The sequence below is a fragment of the Hemitrygon akajei genome, chromosome 9 (assembly GCF_048418815.1).
Source record: "Hemitrygon akajei chromosome 9, sHemAka1.3, whole genome shotgun sequence".
Classification (NCBI taxonomy): Eukaryota; Metazoa; Chordata; class Chondrichthyes; order Myliobatiformes; family Dasyatidae; genus Hemitrygon; species Hemitrygon akajei.
The window spans coordinates 75279925-75296285 of record NC_133132.1 but is presented as its reverse complement, the minus strand read 5'-3'; the positions used below and the strand labels follow the sequence as shown (position 1 = coordinate 75296285).

At 38.7% G+C, this 16361-nt stretch overlaps 1 protein-coding gene across 1 annotated transcript in view; it reads right to left on the bottom strand.

Annotated features, from left to right (window-relative positions):
- Positions 1 to 16361, bottom strand: part of mdn1 (midasin AAA ATPase 1) — a 156519-nt gene that overhangs the window by 61658 nt on the left and 78500 nt on the right. The window contains exons 52-61 of the mRNA XM_073056375.1: positions 15870 to 15991; positions 15139 to 15272; positions 14383 to 14537; positions 13963 to 14083; positions 10905 to 11115; positions 7638 to 7863; positions 6626 to 6752; positions 5892 to 6062; positions 1783 to 1994; positions 700 to 1090 (exon numbers count right to left, since the gene is read on the bottom strand). Of these exons, the coding sequence (XP_072912476.1) occupies positions 700 to 1090; positions 1783 to 1994; positions 5892 to 6062; positions 6626 to 6752; positions 7638 to 7863; positions 10905 to 11115; positions 13963 to 14083; positions 14383 to 14537; positions 15139 to 15272; positions 15870 to 15991 (1870 nt within the window). The remainder of the gene's footprint in view (positions 1 to 699; positions 1091 to 1782; positions 1995 to 5891; positions 6063 to 6625; positions 6753 to 7637; positions 7864 to 10904; positions 11116 to 13962; positions 14084 to 14382; positions 14538 to 15138; positions 15273 to 15869; positions 15992 to 16361) is intronic.

The following is a 16361-nucleotide window of genomic DNA, read 5'->3' as shown; positions in this document are numbered from 1 at the left end:
TGGCTCAAAGGGCCTATTCCGCACCATATCTCCAAGTAATTTTTTTTTTATATAAGTTCAGAGTTTCCAATTCTCATGAAGTATAAAATAGCTCCAACAAGTTAAGATTAAATTGGAAGTTTCACTTAGAGTTTTCTTGCAAGCAGCTCAAAGTGCTTTGTCATCCAGTTAAAACTGGATTATTTTAAATCAGTGAATAGATCATCTATCAATCCTTAGTTTGACAACTGAGGTCATATCATTTGAATGTGGATGTCCTAAGATGCTATACATATCCTTTTACGTATTCCTCATATACCTTCTGCGGTTTGAGAATCACCAAATGTCATCCACATTACAGATTGTGCCTTATCTTCACAGTCAATTGTTCAGTTATTAGATAAGCAAATCAAGAGAAGCTGTCTGGGGAAGTGCTCAAACACTTGTTTTGAAGCTATAAATATGTCTGTTATTTCAGATCAAAATGCAATATTAATTTACAGATTCAACAAAGCATAAGATGAAGTGCTACTATATGGGTGTAAAATAAATCACAATTTTAAGGAACACGGGTCACAGAATTAAATGACATACCTGCAACATCTCAAACTCTATGACAGTCAATTATTCTCTCATTGGTCTAACTATTCTTGATAAAAAAAAATTATGACATTCTCCTGTTTCACTGAATAAATCAAGATAAAAGTTATGAAGACTGACCTCCTCATTAATATAGTTCAGTTTGTACATCTTTTTAACAGCAGGATCAAACTTGGTCTGAGGTGTCCAAATCAGAATCTGCAGCAACCCCAGGTACACCCATAGACAGCCACTCTGAGCCTGCTTGGAAAGGCTTGCAAAATCCTTTTCTTTACCCAAAAATTCTTGTATGCATGTCACAAAAAGTGAAACTATGTCTTCAGGAAGTACTCCATGCCCTGCCAGACCTTTGAGCGAACTCAGAACAGAGTCACAAGCTGTGTCGTCCTTGTCAAAGACAAGTTGGTCACATGTCTTTAAATATTCCTCCTGAATTTCTCTTGGCAAAAGATGCTTCACTGCCTGGAGCTGTTTATGTAAAACAATGCGCTGCAATCGGGAATCTGTAAATCTGCAAATAAAACACAAATACATCAAGTCCTTCAAGAACGTGCACCTTTTAAACAAAATTACACTAATTGGCCAGTTATAGTGCATTAATTCAAATGTAGCATCTTATGTGCCCATCATTAGCAGTAATGGTTAGCTTTCTGTTGAAAAATAACTTAAAGGTTGGCATCAATATCACAGTAAAACTCCCAAATACCCATTATACTCTAAATGAGCTCCTTTCATTCACATACTAGATTACAAAAATCTCTAGACGATCAGTGAAAAAAGTCTGTACAGGACCACGTAAAATTGACAACTGTCTTGTACCAAGACCCCCTCAAGTAGTACTGGACTGCAAATTCAGATAATGACAATGAAAAAGTTGAACCATTCTAAATTTCATATGACAATGCAGTGCAGGTAATAATTTTCTCTTTTTTTTTGTACATTTCATGACTCAAGCTAGAAGTTGGGATCACACACTGAGAATTTCAACTTCCACTCCTTCATGGTATGAAAACCTTTCTTTCCACTGTTACTCCAAAAACAGTGCAATGTAGATTTGAAGTTAATCTATAACAATCACCTTTCTATAACAATTTCCTTCTACCTACAGCCAGTCCATTTGTCTAAAATCCCTTTGAAAATATCTCAACATATTAAGTAACTTTCTCTATGAAATAAAGAGTGTCAGATTATAACTATTCATACCTGAACTCTGCAAAGGAATTAACAGCCATGTTTGTCCATAATATGGTGCTGATTTCTTGTAACTGCTTCGTCCGTTCCTGCCACTCTCCCAGAGAGACGTGGGATGCTGCTGCCCCAACAATTCCCTCAATAGCCCCACGATTATATTGACCACCAATTAGAACCTCGAAGAAACATTTTGATTGGATTGCTTGACATAAAACAGCAGGCCCCTGGCAAAAATAAATGAAGAGATTCTCTGAATAAAAGCACATTTTAAGAGTTCAGGCTGCAAGGATGATTATGAATTTCTAAATAGCCTGTCACATCAATGCTCCATTCCACCCTCACTCAGATCTTCTGAAGTCTGACGCCTGCATTACTCTAAAGCTTCGAGCTTTAGAATTTGACATTTCTGTTGCAATGTCATCTATCTGTAACATCAATTCATTTTTCTCTCTGCAAATTCTACTTGATCTGAGCACTTTCTGTAAATGTTTGCTCTGCATTACAGAGCCAGCATTTATTTTTTAAGTTTTCCCTAAATGACTTGTTCACTTTCTGCCAGATGTTCTGCCAAATGCAGGCAAATGGGACTAACCTAGGGTGACCATTTGGTTGGCACAGACGAGTTAAGCTGAAAGGCCCGTTTTCTGTAGCTCATTGTATCCATACCCCGCACTTACCCCAATCTTTTTCCCTCTGCAATTTACAATATGATTTTTCCCAATTACCAATGTTAACCAAGGGTTATTAAACCCAAACATCAACTCTGTAGTTATCTCTACACACATGCTATGTACTTCCAACAGTTTTATTATGAAAAACATAGACAATCAGAAGGATACTGAGCTGTGGTTTCGAGGTGCTTTTTAAAAATAGGTGGGGGGTTGTTTAATGTGGAAAAGGTGTCACATATGTTTTGAAGTGAAGAATTCCAGAAAACATCCCAAATAAGAGGAAAAGATTCACAGCATCAGATGAACAAAGATTCAAGATAAAGGCTGAAGATGGGACAGTTTGTTAAATAACTGAAACTACTGTGGCACCTTGTCAGTGCTTTAAAACAATGGAAGGTTAGACCATAAATCATTGCAGATATTTGGGTACCTCTAACATTACAGGATGTGAAGTAGGCTCAGTGGTCAGAAAAGGGTTAATCAACATGTTTGTAAACAGAGATTAAAATTTCAACTGTAGAAAAGATGATGTAATATAGCAGAGGTTAAAATCTGTCTTCCTGACAGATCACATGGAGGCAAAAGGATTAAATAAATGCTAATCACGAACAAGAGAAAATCTGCAGATGCTGAAAATCCAATCAACACACACAAAATACTGGAGGAACTAAGTAGGCCAGGCAGCATCCATGCAAAAGAGTACAGTCAACATTTCCAACCGAGACCTTTCAGCAGGACTGGAGAAAAAAGCTGAGGTGTAGATTTATAAGTTGGGGGGGGGGAAGGGGAAGGGGAGAGAGACACACAAGGTAATAGGTGAATCCCGGAAGGCGAGAGATTAATTAAAGAGCTGGGAAGTTGATTGGTGAAAGAGATGCAGGGCTGGAGAAGGAGGAGCCTGATAGAGGACAGAAGGCCCTGGAAGAAAGAAAAGTGGGGAGGAGCACCATAGGGAGGCAATAGACGAGCAAGGAGATATAGTGAGAGGAAAAAAGGGATGGGAAATGGTGAAGGGGTGGGGGAATGGGGGACATTACCAGAAGTTCAAGAAATCAATGTTCATGCCATCAGGTTGGAGGCTACACAGACGGAATACAAGGTGTTGTTCCTCCAGCCTCAGTGCAGTCTCATCACAACAGTGGAGGAGGCCCTGGATGGACGTACCGGAATGGGAATGGGAAGTGGAATTAAAATGGGTGGCCACTGGGAGATTCCACTTTTACAGGCGGACCAATTGTAGGTGCTCGGCAAGTGGTCTCCCAATCTATGTCAGGTCTCACCAACATACAGGAGGCCACACCAGGAGCACCAGACACAGTATATGACCCCAACAGACTCACAGGTGAAGTGTCACGAGTGTCCAGTTTTTACTATGGATGTCCAATCCCTATATACCTCCATCTCCCAACAGGAAGGCCTCAAAGTTCTCTGTTTCTTTCTGGACACCAGACTCTACAGTTCCCCTCCACCCACCATTCTCCTCCGCCTAGTGGAACTTGTCCTCGCTCTAAATAATTTCTCCTTTGGCTGCTCCAACTTTCTTCAAACAAAAGGTGTAGCCATGGGCACTAGCAGGGGATCCAGCTAAGCCTGACTGTTTGTCGGCTACACGGTGCAGTCTATGTTCCAAGCCTACACAGGTGACTGTCCCACATTTTTCCTATGCTACGTCAACAGCTGCTTTGGTGCTGCCTTCTGCACCCGTGCTGAACTTGCTGACTTCATCCATTTTGCCTCCAACTTCCACCCTACCCTAAAATTTACCTGGTCCATTTCCGACACCGCCCTCCCCTTTCCCGACCTCTCTGGAAAGAGCTTATCTACTGATGTCTATAACAAACTCATTGACCTTCACAGCGACCTAGACGAAACCTCCTCCCACCCTGTTACATGTAAAAACGCCGTCCACTTCTCTCAATTCCTCCACCTCCACTGCATCTGCTCTCAGGATAAGGTTTTTCGTTCTGAAATGAAGGAGATTTCCTCCTTCTCCAAAGAAAGGGGCTTCCACCATCAACATTGCCCTCCAACTGCATCTCTTCCATTTCACACGTCTGCTCTCATCCCATCCTCATACCACCTTACCAGGGATAGGGTTCCTCTTGTCCTCACCTACCAACCTCACCAGCCTCCACATCCAGCACATAATTCTACGTAACTTCTGCCAATGGGATCCGACATCTTCACACCTCTCCCACCCCTCCCCCTGCCAGCTCTTCCTGCTTTCCGCAGGGATCGTTCCCTATGCATCTCCCTTGTCCATTTGTCCCTCCTGGCACTTACCCTTGCAAGCAGAACAAGTGCTATACCCCCCTGCACTTCCTGCCTTACTACCATTCAGCACCACAAGCAATCCTTCCAGGTGAGGTGACACTTCACCTGCGAGTTTGTTGAGGTCATGTACTGTGTCTTGTGCTCCCGGTGTGGCCTCCTATATAATCAATGAGACCCAACATAGATTGGGAGACTGCTTCACCTATACTCCATCCGCCAGAAAAAGTGGGCTCTCCCAGTGGTCACCCATTTTAATTCCATTTCCCATTCCAATATGTTTATCCATGGCCTCCTCCACCATCGTGATGAGGCCACACTCAGGATGGAGGAACACCTGTATTCCATCTGGGTAGCCTCCAACCTGATGGCATGAACATAGATTACTCAAACTTCCAGTAATATAGCCACAACCCCCCCCACTTTCAATATTTGCCACCCCCTTTTCCTTCTCACACCTCATCTCTTTGCCCACCCTTCGCCTTCCTCTGTTGCTCCTCCCCGCCTTCTCTTTCTTCCTTGGCCTTCTGTCCTTTTCTATCAAACTCCCCCTTCTTCAGCCCTGTAATCTCTTTCACCAATCAACTTCCTAGCTCTTTACTTCATCACTCCCCCTCCCAGTTTCACCTATCACCTTGCATTTCTCTCCCCCCGCCCCCCATCTTTTAATTCTACTCCTCGGCTTTTTTCTTTAGTCCTGCCAAAGGTTTTCAGCCTAAAATGTCGACTGTATTATGTTCCGTAGATGCTGCCTCGTCTGCTGAGTTCCTCCAGCATTTTGTGCGTGTTCCTTAAATAAATGCCAAAGATGTCTAATGTGTAGAGCCAAGAAAGGAGTTAGAAATAGTCACAATGCAGAAATGGTAAAGATGAAAGTCATCACATCTGAACATCAAATCAAAAGACAATTATTGGGGGTGTGTTACAACAACTGATACCATCCACAGATAGATATACCTTCGATGTGAAATGGCAAATCTCCAGCTCTAGAGCTTGAGTGAATAATACTGCTGTTCTCAAAAGCACTGGGTACTTTCAGAATGAATAAGCATTTTGTGCAAACTTTTTTTTTTTAAAACTAAATATCAATGATTTTGACATACAGTTTGAAAGCCTGCAAAATATCCAAGAGGTAGCTTCAGACAAGGTTACTTATAAAGAAAGAAAAAAACAACAAACCTTTAAGGATTTGTCTGTGAAAGCTTCAAGTGTCCCATCATTTTCTAGAGACTTAGAGGATTTCCATGTGAGCCAATAATCAGGATCTGTTGACAGTGAACTAGTCCAACATGCTCCATATACAGATGAAATCAGTTCTGAGCACAGCAAATTTAATTCTTCAGCAGGAAGCTGGAACACAAGTTAATATAAGAATAGCTGCGCAAATAATGACAAGATGTTCACTTTCCTTCAGAAAATATTTCCGTTTTCCAAAAGAGATGTATACATCTTTTCAGAAGAATTTACCCTCGTGAGCACATTGCTGAGTGGACGGAATGATAAATATCATCCTTTTGGAGGCTTCAACAATTACAAGCGTTGGGAATTAATTTTCTGTGTGCATACTTGCACGCATATTAAAATAATTTAGAAATAGTTAGAACTATTACATTTTTAACTAGTTTTGAATACTTCCAAATGTCTGTCACATTTGACTGAAAATTGAAGGTGCAGGTTTTCATCATGTCAAAGTATATTTCAGCTGTGAGGAGTTTTAGATTATACATGGCCCTACTGCCTTACTGAGCTTGGCAGAAGGGGTCCTGTAGAGTTATGCAGCAAGTTCAGCTTCCAAATGGAGCTTGATGCAAATACCATTCTATTTAGCAGCAAGACGGTTGAAGCATTTTTAGGTCAACAAAAACATCATGATATCGCAGCATTTAGATGTAAATTGTGAACTTTCTACTCACTTCTGTCTCTATCAAGTACCAAAATCCTTGAAGAGCTCGGGCACTGCCTGGAGTTGTTCTTATGCAAAATGTTACTAATTGACGTAGCTCTGCACAGATTTTTGACTTATCTTGTTTAATTCTGCTTCTGTAGAAGATGATTCAAATGAAAAAAAAAAATATTAAATTACAATCTTTTAAAAGTGTGTATTGTTCTTCAAATCAAATGGCAGGTATGCAGTCCTATAAAATGTCTTCTTAAGGTTTTCTTTAGTTTTCAATAACTGAACAATGAATATTACTTCATATGTATCACACCTAATGAATAATCTACATGGCTGAATCTATATTGGGGACACATATCCACACATTTACTTTGGCACTACAGAAAACCCAAAACATCCTCCATAATTTCACGTTCAGTGAACTATGTTCTGCATGTTTTTGATGCAGCTTAGAAATTATATGCACTATAATCAACAAAATTTTACCCCAGAAAGAGTTTTTGTTTCTAATTGTTTCCACTCTACACAAGCTATATTTCACATCAGAGAATAAAAATCCTACTGGATATTTAAGAAAATTTACTGTATTTTTGGTGGGTGCCCCGCCACTAAGAATTGAAAGCACAGGTCTGCAAGATTGGGAAAAATCCCAAAGCATGTATTTGGACTGGGGGGGAGCGTTATCAATGTTGTATCGCAATAAAGCAAGCTATGGGAGCTGTATATGGAGCTTAGAGATGGTCACACCCTTAAAAATCCAGAGATTGGCCTTTCATAAGGAAACACTTCCACAAACATTTGTGCAAACACCAAATTATACCAAGTCAACTTTTGTTAAGAAGCTAGATAACAGATAATATGGGATCTGAGGCAATGTAGGAATAGACTTGATGGGCTAATTGGCTATTCAAATACTTACATTTATATTCACTATTTTCCTGCTATTAATTGCCCGTGTGTTTGTGACAGTTGTTTGGAAAGATTGTAATTTTTTTTATTTAGCAGACAATAACTTATTTTTGGCTTACCCAGATATTAATGATAGATCCAAGAGGTCTGCCAGAACTTTAAACTTGCAAAGCAATGCCAAATACTCCACTGCTGGCCACAGCTGAATATTACTTTGTAGCTGATTCAAACAATCCCCATCCAGTTGAGGTGGTGTTGGCTCAACACTTTTGGAATCAGAAGAGTTTAGAAGACCCTGAGATTTCATCACGGAAGTTATAGTGTTTACTACACGCTGTATTTCATCTGTAACAGTAGAGATATATACCATAGCAGTTTAGTATCAACTAACTGGAAATTAACAATTTGAAATAAACACTTGGATTATTTCTGGCTAAAAAGATAAACTTGGCTGATGAAGGACAGTTTATGGCTTCCTAATGCTCTATGTTACTAGGACTTGAAAAAGCATACATTTTTGACCCTCCTTTTCATTTGTCCATTTACAATTCTGCATTACGTTCACTATTATGTGAAGTGCTGTGCCTACGAGATCTTATTTGCAATTTGTATAGTAAGTATTATTAAGGAGAAGCCACCTTGATTCAAATTAGGTGACTCTAGAGAAATCCAGAAGTTAACTGACAGCTTGAATTGTGATCCAACTAGCGAAATGTAAAACTGAAAATGTTGAAACAGAAAAAGTTATCAATTCAGATCAGAGATCCTTCATTATTTCCTGCTTTTATTTCAGACTACCAATACCAGAATTACTTTTACTTTTTTTACCAAAAGATGTGGAAAATATTTCCAGATCAATCCTTGAAATTTTATTGAAGTTTCAGGTGCTGAAATAAAAATTCAAATCATCAAAAAGATGCAACTTAAACAGCTGTGAATTTAATTCAAGCATTAAATAAAATAGAAAATTCACAAGAAACAAGTCATGCAAGATAACTTTTGAAAGACAATAACAAATAGAGAGCAGCTATTTCCATTAGAATTCATAAGTCTTGGTGATAAGTAGTTTAAATTATGTACTTGCATTGAAACAGCAGAAATGAAGAATATAATTTACATTGAAGGCTGAAGCTTGAAAAGGCGAGGCATAGGAAGTATGAATTAGGAATAAGAAGCTGGGAACTGAAATGAAAATGCAAACTGGACAGTTTTAAAGGACACCCAGCAAACATTGGAAAGCAGAGGAAAGGGGTATATAGCACATATTCAGAATATCCAGAGTCAGGATTAGATTAAATAAAGAAACAAAATGTACAAAAAGCAGTGTTTACAAACATGTTAGTTCCTTCCATTTTTGCCACGGAAGATGGGTTAAGTATGGAACTTGACTCTTATTCTCAATCATTCACTATAATGTTACTTCAGAAGACAACCAAGGTGCCAACACAAAAATCAATTAAAAACTGCCAACCTCAGGCAGCAGTTCTACAGGTACACAGTCTCTACTGAACTCAAACTCAATGCAAGGTGACTACATTTAAAATTAGGTATAGCCTTCACTAAAAGTTTGCATGGCAGGTACGAAGATGCACACTGTACATCCTCCAAAAAGAAAAATCTTCAACTGGATTTAACCCAGTATGCTTTACCTTGCTTAACAGGAAAGGCTCATTTTAAAAGACACAACTGATCAGTGAAGCTGTTTGAAAAAGCAGATATAGACTGTTCTCCTATCACCCTAGACTGAATACACAAACATAAAGCTAATAACACTCAACATTTAGAAAAGTGTTGTAATAATTCTAAGGTTATTCATTTAAATTTCTTCATATATTTATTATCCCTTTACTAAACTGGACAAGAGAAAGTGTCTCAGAAAACATCAGATAATGGGGCTGGAATAGACCAAATAGCTACCACCAGCTGCAGGCTTCAAATAGCTGTGTCTGAAACACCCTCCTTCACTCTCTGTATACCCATGATTATATCGCCACCCACAGCTCCAATCTGCTAATTAAATTTGCTGATGACACTATGTTGATTGGCCTAATCTCAAATAATAACAAGGCAGCCTACAGAGAAGTCGTCATCACCCTGACACAGTGGTGTCAAGAAAACAACATCTCCCTCAATGTCGCAAAAACAAAGGAGCTGGTTGTGGACTACAGGATGAATGGAGACAGGCAAACCACTATTGAGATCAGTGGATCTGGGGTTGAGAGGGTGAACAGCTTTAAGTTCCTTGGCATCCACATCACTGAGGATCTCGCGTGGTCTGTACATACCGGCTGTGTGGTGAAAAAGGCACAACAGTGCCTCTTTCACCTCAGACAGTTGAAGAAATTTGGTATGGGTCCCCAAATCCTAAGGACTTTCTACAGGGGCACAATTGAGAACATCCTGACTGGCTGCATCACTGCCTGGTATGGGAACTCTACCTTCCTTAATCGCAGGACTCTGCAGAGTGGTGCAGACAGACTAGTGCATATATGTCAAACTCAAGGCCCGCGGGCCAAATCCGGCCCGGGGTGGAATTATCTTTGGCCCGCGAGATAATATCTAATTACTATTAAAGCTGGCCCCAGTAATCGAAGCGCCTATGGCGTATGATATGGCTAATGCTGAGTTTATTCAGGTACCAGGTTTTCAGGGTTTTTAGTGTTTATTCGGCAGTCTTCTTCATAAGAAACGGAATTTGTAAAGTGAAACACTTTGTAGTTATAGCACAGACTGAGACACATGAGAGCAGGCTGAAAAAACGGAGGCAACGATAGCTGCGTTCGCACGCGTCCGACTGATCCGGCCCGCATGAAGCTGCATTTTGCTCAATCCGGCCCGTGACCTAAAATGAGTTTGACACCCCTGGCCTAGTGTATCTGTCGATGTGAACTTCCCACTATTCAGGACATTTACAAAGACAGGTGTATAAAAAAGGGCCCAAAGGATCATTGGGGACCCAAGTCAACCCAACCACAACCTGTTCCAGCTGCTGCCATCCGGGAAACTGTACGCAGCATAAAAGCCAGGACCAACAGGCTCCGGGGACAGCTTCTTCCACCAGGCTATCGGACTGATTAACTCACGCTGATGCAACTGTATTTCTGCGTTATATTGACTGTCCTGTTGTACATACTATTACAAATTACTATAAATTGCACATTTAGACGGAGACATTATGTAAAGATTTTTACTCCTCATGTATATGAAGAATGTAAGTAATAAAGTCAATTCAATTCATTACAACAATGGGCAGAGGGAAGTTTCACATATACAAACCAAAGAGTCTTTAATTAACATTGGAATTCTATAACCTGACCAAATCAACAAATGGAACAACATTAAGATGGTCAATGAGATCATGTTTCTGAAAAATTAATGAAGCATACCAGTGTCAAATCCTGCAAAGTGATTTGCCCGAAGTACAAGACCCCAAGCCAACAGCAACTCCTTCTTGATATTCCAATCAGTGGTAACTGCTTTTATTCTACAAAGTTGGTCTTTCCAGGCTATGTCTGTCACTTTTGGTCTCAGACTGAGCACATCCAAGACAGAACTTATTGACTTGAGTTTAGATGTCCATTCCACAACAGATTCAGCCTAAGGAGAAAATATCAATTTCAAAAGCATCAGATGAATGACAAAGTCTGGTATTATATATGACAGTTATTACTTTAAATAGGAAAGTGTCATAAGCAACCATTGCAATTAAGCCAATCTTTCACATAATCAACATCCCTTCAAGCTAATTTTGATATATTTATCTTTCCACATCAACTGCCTGCAGGTTGATCTGTCCAAATCAACCAAACTGCAAGCAGAGGTAGTGTTAGGTCACTTAAAGAAAATTTAGGTGTTTCAGATTCCAGAATACTGATGGACATTCTGCAAGTTATTGAGAGCGGCAACAAATGAGATTGCCAAGGTCTTGAACAATATATTAATGTCCTTTCTAGACACAGATGAGCAGTTTACACTGTTCCGTTGTTCAAGGACAATAGGGTTAAGCCTGGAAACTGTAGACTGTTGAGTCTCACATCAGTGGTAGGAAGGTACTGGACAGGATTCTTATAGATAGGATTTATGAGTATATGTAAAATCATGCTTAATTATGCACAGCCAGCATGGTTTTTTGAGGGACAAGTCATACCTTACCAACCTGATTTGAGTTTTTTTTTAATATATAAAATCAGCTGGATGAAAAAGTAGAATGGGTGGTACAGTAATTTTACAGATGGTGGTGTGCTAGTGCAGAAGATTGCCAAGGAATACAGCAGGACATTGATCAGTTGCAGATATGGGCAAAGAAATGACAGATGGAGTTCAATCCAATGAAATGTGCTGTTTTGCACTTTGGGAGATCAAATGTAAAAGGTCAGTACATAGATAATGGCAAGACCCTTAAGAGGGTTGATGTGCAATGGGATCTTGGATCCAAGTCTAGAACTCCCTGAAACTGGCTGCACAGGTTGATGCAATGGTGAAGGCGGTGCATGACATGTTTGCCATTATTAGTCGGGGCAACTGAGTTCAAGAGCTAGGAAGGTATGTTGAGCTTTACAATTCTCGTTAGGCTGTATCGAGTATTGCATTTGGTTTTAGTTGAGTCATGATAGGAAGGTTGTGGAGGCTTTGAAAGGAATGCTGAATAGTGTAATAAAATATAGAATTAAATGAGGAGAAATGCTAGCACACTAAGAGAAAAGGATGCGCTTGCATAGGAATCACAGCTAATATGCAGATATAAGCAAGCAAATAAGAATGCAAATGATACTTCGTACTCCAACTACTGTACAAGAGCCAGGTACAAAGCAAAGAACTACATCCTTGTATGCAGCTTCTATCTCTATCCATGCAAGGGCATGCTATAACCTAGCTTAATGACAGATGTCTAGATTGTAGAGATGATCTTGAAAAGAGACACTGAGTGGGACTGGCCTACTTACAATATCATTTAGAAGAATTATTCCTGACGTTAAGAGATATAGAGTCAAAGAAGATACTAAATAAGTTTTGCTTGGGAAGAAATACCAAAAGGATAAGGAATCAGCTATCTATGTTTAAGAGAAAATTCTTTATCCCAGAAGGCTGTGGACATTCAGCCTTAAATACTGACAGTCAGCATTTAAGCCCAAGATCAATTAATTTGGACAAGAACATCAAGGTAAGTGGGTTATATCAACTTGGTTTAAAGCAGAGATTCCCAACCTGGGGCCCACAGACCCCTTGGTTAACAGTAGGGATCCAGGACATAAAAAAGGTTAGGAACTCCTGGAGTAAAAGATTAAACATGAACATATTGAATGATAAACAATGTTAGGGAGCTTTTGACCAATTCCTGTTTTTTAATTGTTCTATTCTTGATGTGTTCTTTGACATGTTCTTTCTACTTTGGAGAGAAAAATCTTAAGCTAAGCTTCATAGGAGGAAAGAAAGGCGAGATGGAAAATCATTTTGCTTATTGGTGATTCTAGGAATAGAGCGGTAGTAGAGAAGCATATTTACATAAGGGCTGAAAAAAACTGCCAAGTTTCTCACAGATCAATTTGTAACTTTACTTCTGATGGATACATTTTTTATGAAATAAAGAAATAAATGGATTGGATAAAAATGCAGGAAAACAAGTTAACCCTTGCCTGCCGTAATTTCATTTAATCATAACACTAGCACAAGGGCCTAAATAACCTGTTTCAAACATAACATTCCCACCATGCTTGGCAGAACAACACAGAACACAACGAACAGAACACACCAAGTGACAATGCAACAACAGCAAAACACACAAATGTCACTTCAGTGTGTGTTTCAATGTAAGGTGATATGTAAAACAATCTGAATCAAAGTGTGCATTTCCCCATCATTCATAGACTTTTATAATATATTAATATTAATTGTCTATGTAACTAATTAATTGCATTAACACTATTTAAATTCAAGTTTATTCAATAGGCAATCGCATTTAACTACTTTCAAGTTAATCTTACAAAGAACTTGAAATGACTGGTCAAATAGGAGCGGTATATCTTATTCATCCAGTCAATTATACTGCATCTCTTTCTTTTGCTATGATTAGGAAACAGTTTTGTTCATGCAGACTATGCCTGATTCTATTTTATCTTTCATCTGGGAATTAAACTTGAGTGCAGCAGGAACATTACACCATTGAAGGATGCCATTTGGCCTATTTATGAATTGGAATCATGAATCTGAACTCTGCAAGAGCCATCCAGCTGGTCTGACTTTCATCAAAACCTATTTTTTATTAATATTTCCTTTTCATAACTGCCTATTATTTCCAGAAGCTTCTATCATTCCCAGATTTCTTGGTGGTGGAGGAAAAAAATCTTACTTTAAAAAATATAATCCAGCTGCTAATTGAACCACTGTGCTGCCAATCTCCACAGATATTCCAAGAACAAAAGTAACCTTGTATTAGATTTCACTGACCTTGAACGGAGGAGGGAACCCCAGTGATTTCTGCATCTTCTTTACACCAAATGTTATTCCACTTGGGCTAGCAAGATGACTTTGAAGGTTAACTGAAACTGTGTGAATTTCTTGAGAAATCCTATTGTAAAGTAAACAGCACAATAAATATACCTTCTAAAACAGTTAGTCACACAAGAACATTAAAGAACTAAGTTCTTGGATAAAATATGTTTTGCTTTGGCAAAACATCAAAAGTGACTAAAAATAATAAATCTGCAGCTGTGAAACCAGGAAATGATAATTCTGCTGAAGAAACACATTCTTCCATGCACATCAACCAAATAAAGATCTTAACTTGAACCCTGAATGAGATGGCACTTAAGATATGGAATTCTTTATAGATCTATAATGCCCAAGGATCAAAATACTTATTCGTACTGAGAAACACAAGACAACTGTTGGAGGTGATCCTTCACAAGGTGTTTCAAGACCCAATGCCAATGGAGTGAGAGCAATGCCATGCCTTCGGAATCCAAAGTGACTCTATCGGAAACCACCCAGAACCGATCTCGCCACACAGCGTTGCATAGCACCTAAAGGACATCAGAAGTTTGTTAATGTCGGTAAAGAGTATACTATAATAGAGACCGTCATAGACTGATGCAGTTTCTTAATTTCATCTCTGAAAAAGCATCCTCAATGAAATTACATGTTCTGCAACCACTCAAGCATTCCAAAAGAATTACTTTAATATTTTAACAGCATCAATTACAAAAATATGATCTAAGTTTGTAGCACTATTAGTTATCATTGTAATTACATGAATGTTTAGCATCTCCCGGGTCCTAAATTCTCAGTATAGATATAAAGTGCACAAACTAACCAGATGTACATATAACCTGAAAGACATGTTTTGCCATTTTTATATAAAATATTAAAGATAATGGATTACCTAAAACTGTACAACTTCCACTCATTGTAATACAACACTTCTCAAATGCTACATATCGCCCAACAGATTGATCTACTTGTGTAGTAATAATCAAGCTTCATTATGGCAATTAACTGTACGCTAATCATCTCTGCACACTCCTCCACAGTATCTTCTCCTTTCACATGATATACTTCTAAAACAAATTAAATTACAAATAAATATGTACAAAATGCAGGTCAAAAATATAAAGTAACACTTACTTCATTGAAGACATCATCTTCAAGGTGATAAAGCTGAGATTTTATGCACTGTAGCACACAAGCATCCCAGATTTCAAAGAAAGCAGCAAGATGGGCCAGGGCTGGGTGAGGCAGATTTTCAAAACTTAGCATCCCTAAAATGAAAAATAAAGGATTAAATAAAGCATCTCTACACGATCTGTATAGAAATATTATACATAGTCAACTATATGAAATAGAATTACTGTAATTATCAGAATATTTTATTTCATTTCCACTTTGTTGTTTATATAGAGTATAGGAAGTTTAATACACTGGTATCAGAATACCTGGATTATTGATATAGAAAGCTGCTAGAATCCCAAACGGCTTGGAAATTCAATTTAACTAAAATACTCAGTGTTATGACCAAAACGATCATAAAAATCAATTTACTCTTGCCTTCAGGGAAGGAAATCCACACTAATCAACACAGCTAATTCTTAATATGCCTCTTAAATGACCTGGCAAATAACGAAACAAGTTCAGATGAATTTGGCAATAATTAGTCACTTTGCAATAACTGATAAAACAAAAAACACACTACAATCCCAGATGTTCTCCCAATTCTGATTTCCACCCATCATTCACAAGAATGACAGCAGAAATGTTCAGAAACAACTAAATATTTTTTCATGCACTCATGTTTATCGCAGATGGCAAAGATTCTAAAGCACAAAGTTCTATTTTCCTTCAGCCATATTTAACGTTACCTTTATGAAATGCTATAGATATCCTCAAAGCACTGCGTCTTCCTGATTTCTTTGTAGCTTCAGATGCCAGGATTGTCTTCTCCATATATACCCTTTCCTCTCTGTTCATTAGAAATGCCATCCTACAGAAGTAAACCAAGACTTAAGCATGAAAAAGATCATAAATAATGGGAGAATCGTCAATTTACACAGCTTCACAGACATACACAAATCTCTGCTCATAGTGCAGCTGCAATCGAGTGTCCTTTTTCCCTGGACAGACTTCAGCTGTTTGCGAATCAATGGAGCAGCGTTCAACTACTGGAGAACATTCCATCACATCCCCGACTTGCAGCTTCTCATGGTAGAAGATTTGGAAAGCCAAAATGTCATTTATTCCTTGCAGAATACCACTCTAACTTGCTCTTGCAGCATGTAGAAATATTGGATATGCAATATAACTTGAACAACTGTGACTCCCAGATCAATTCAGTTGATGTTGACTTCTCTTCA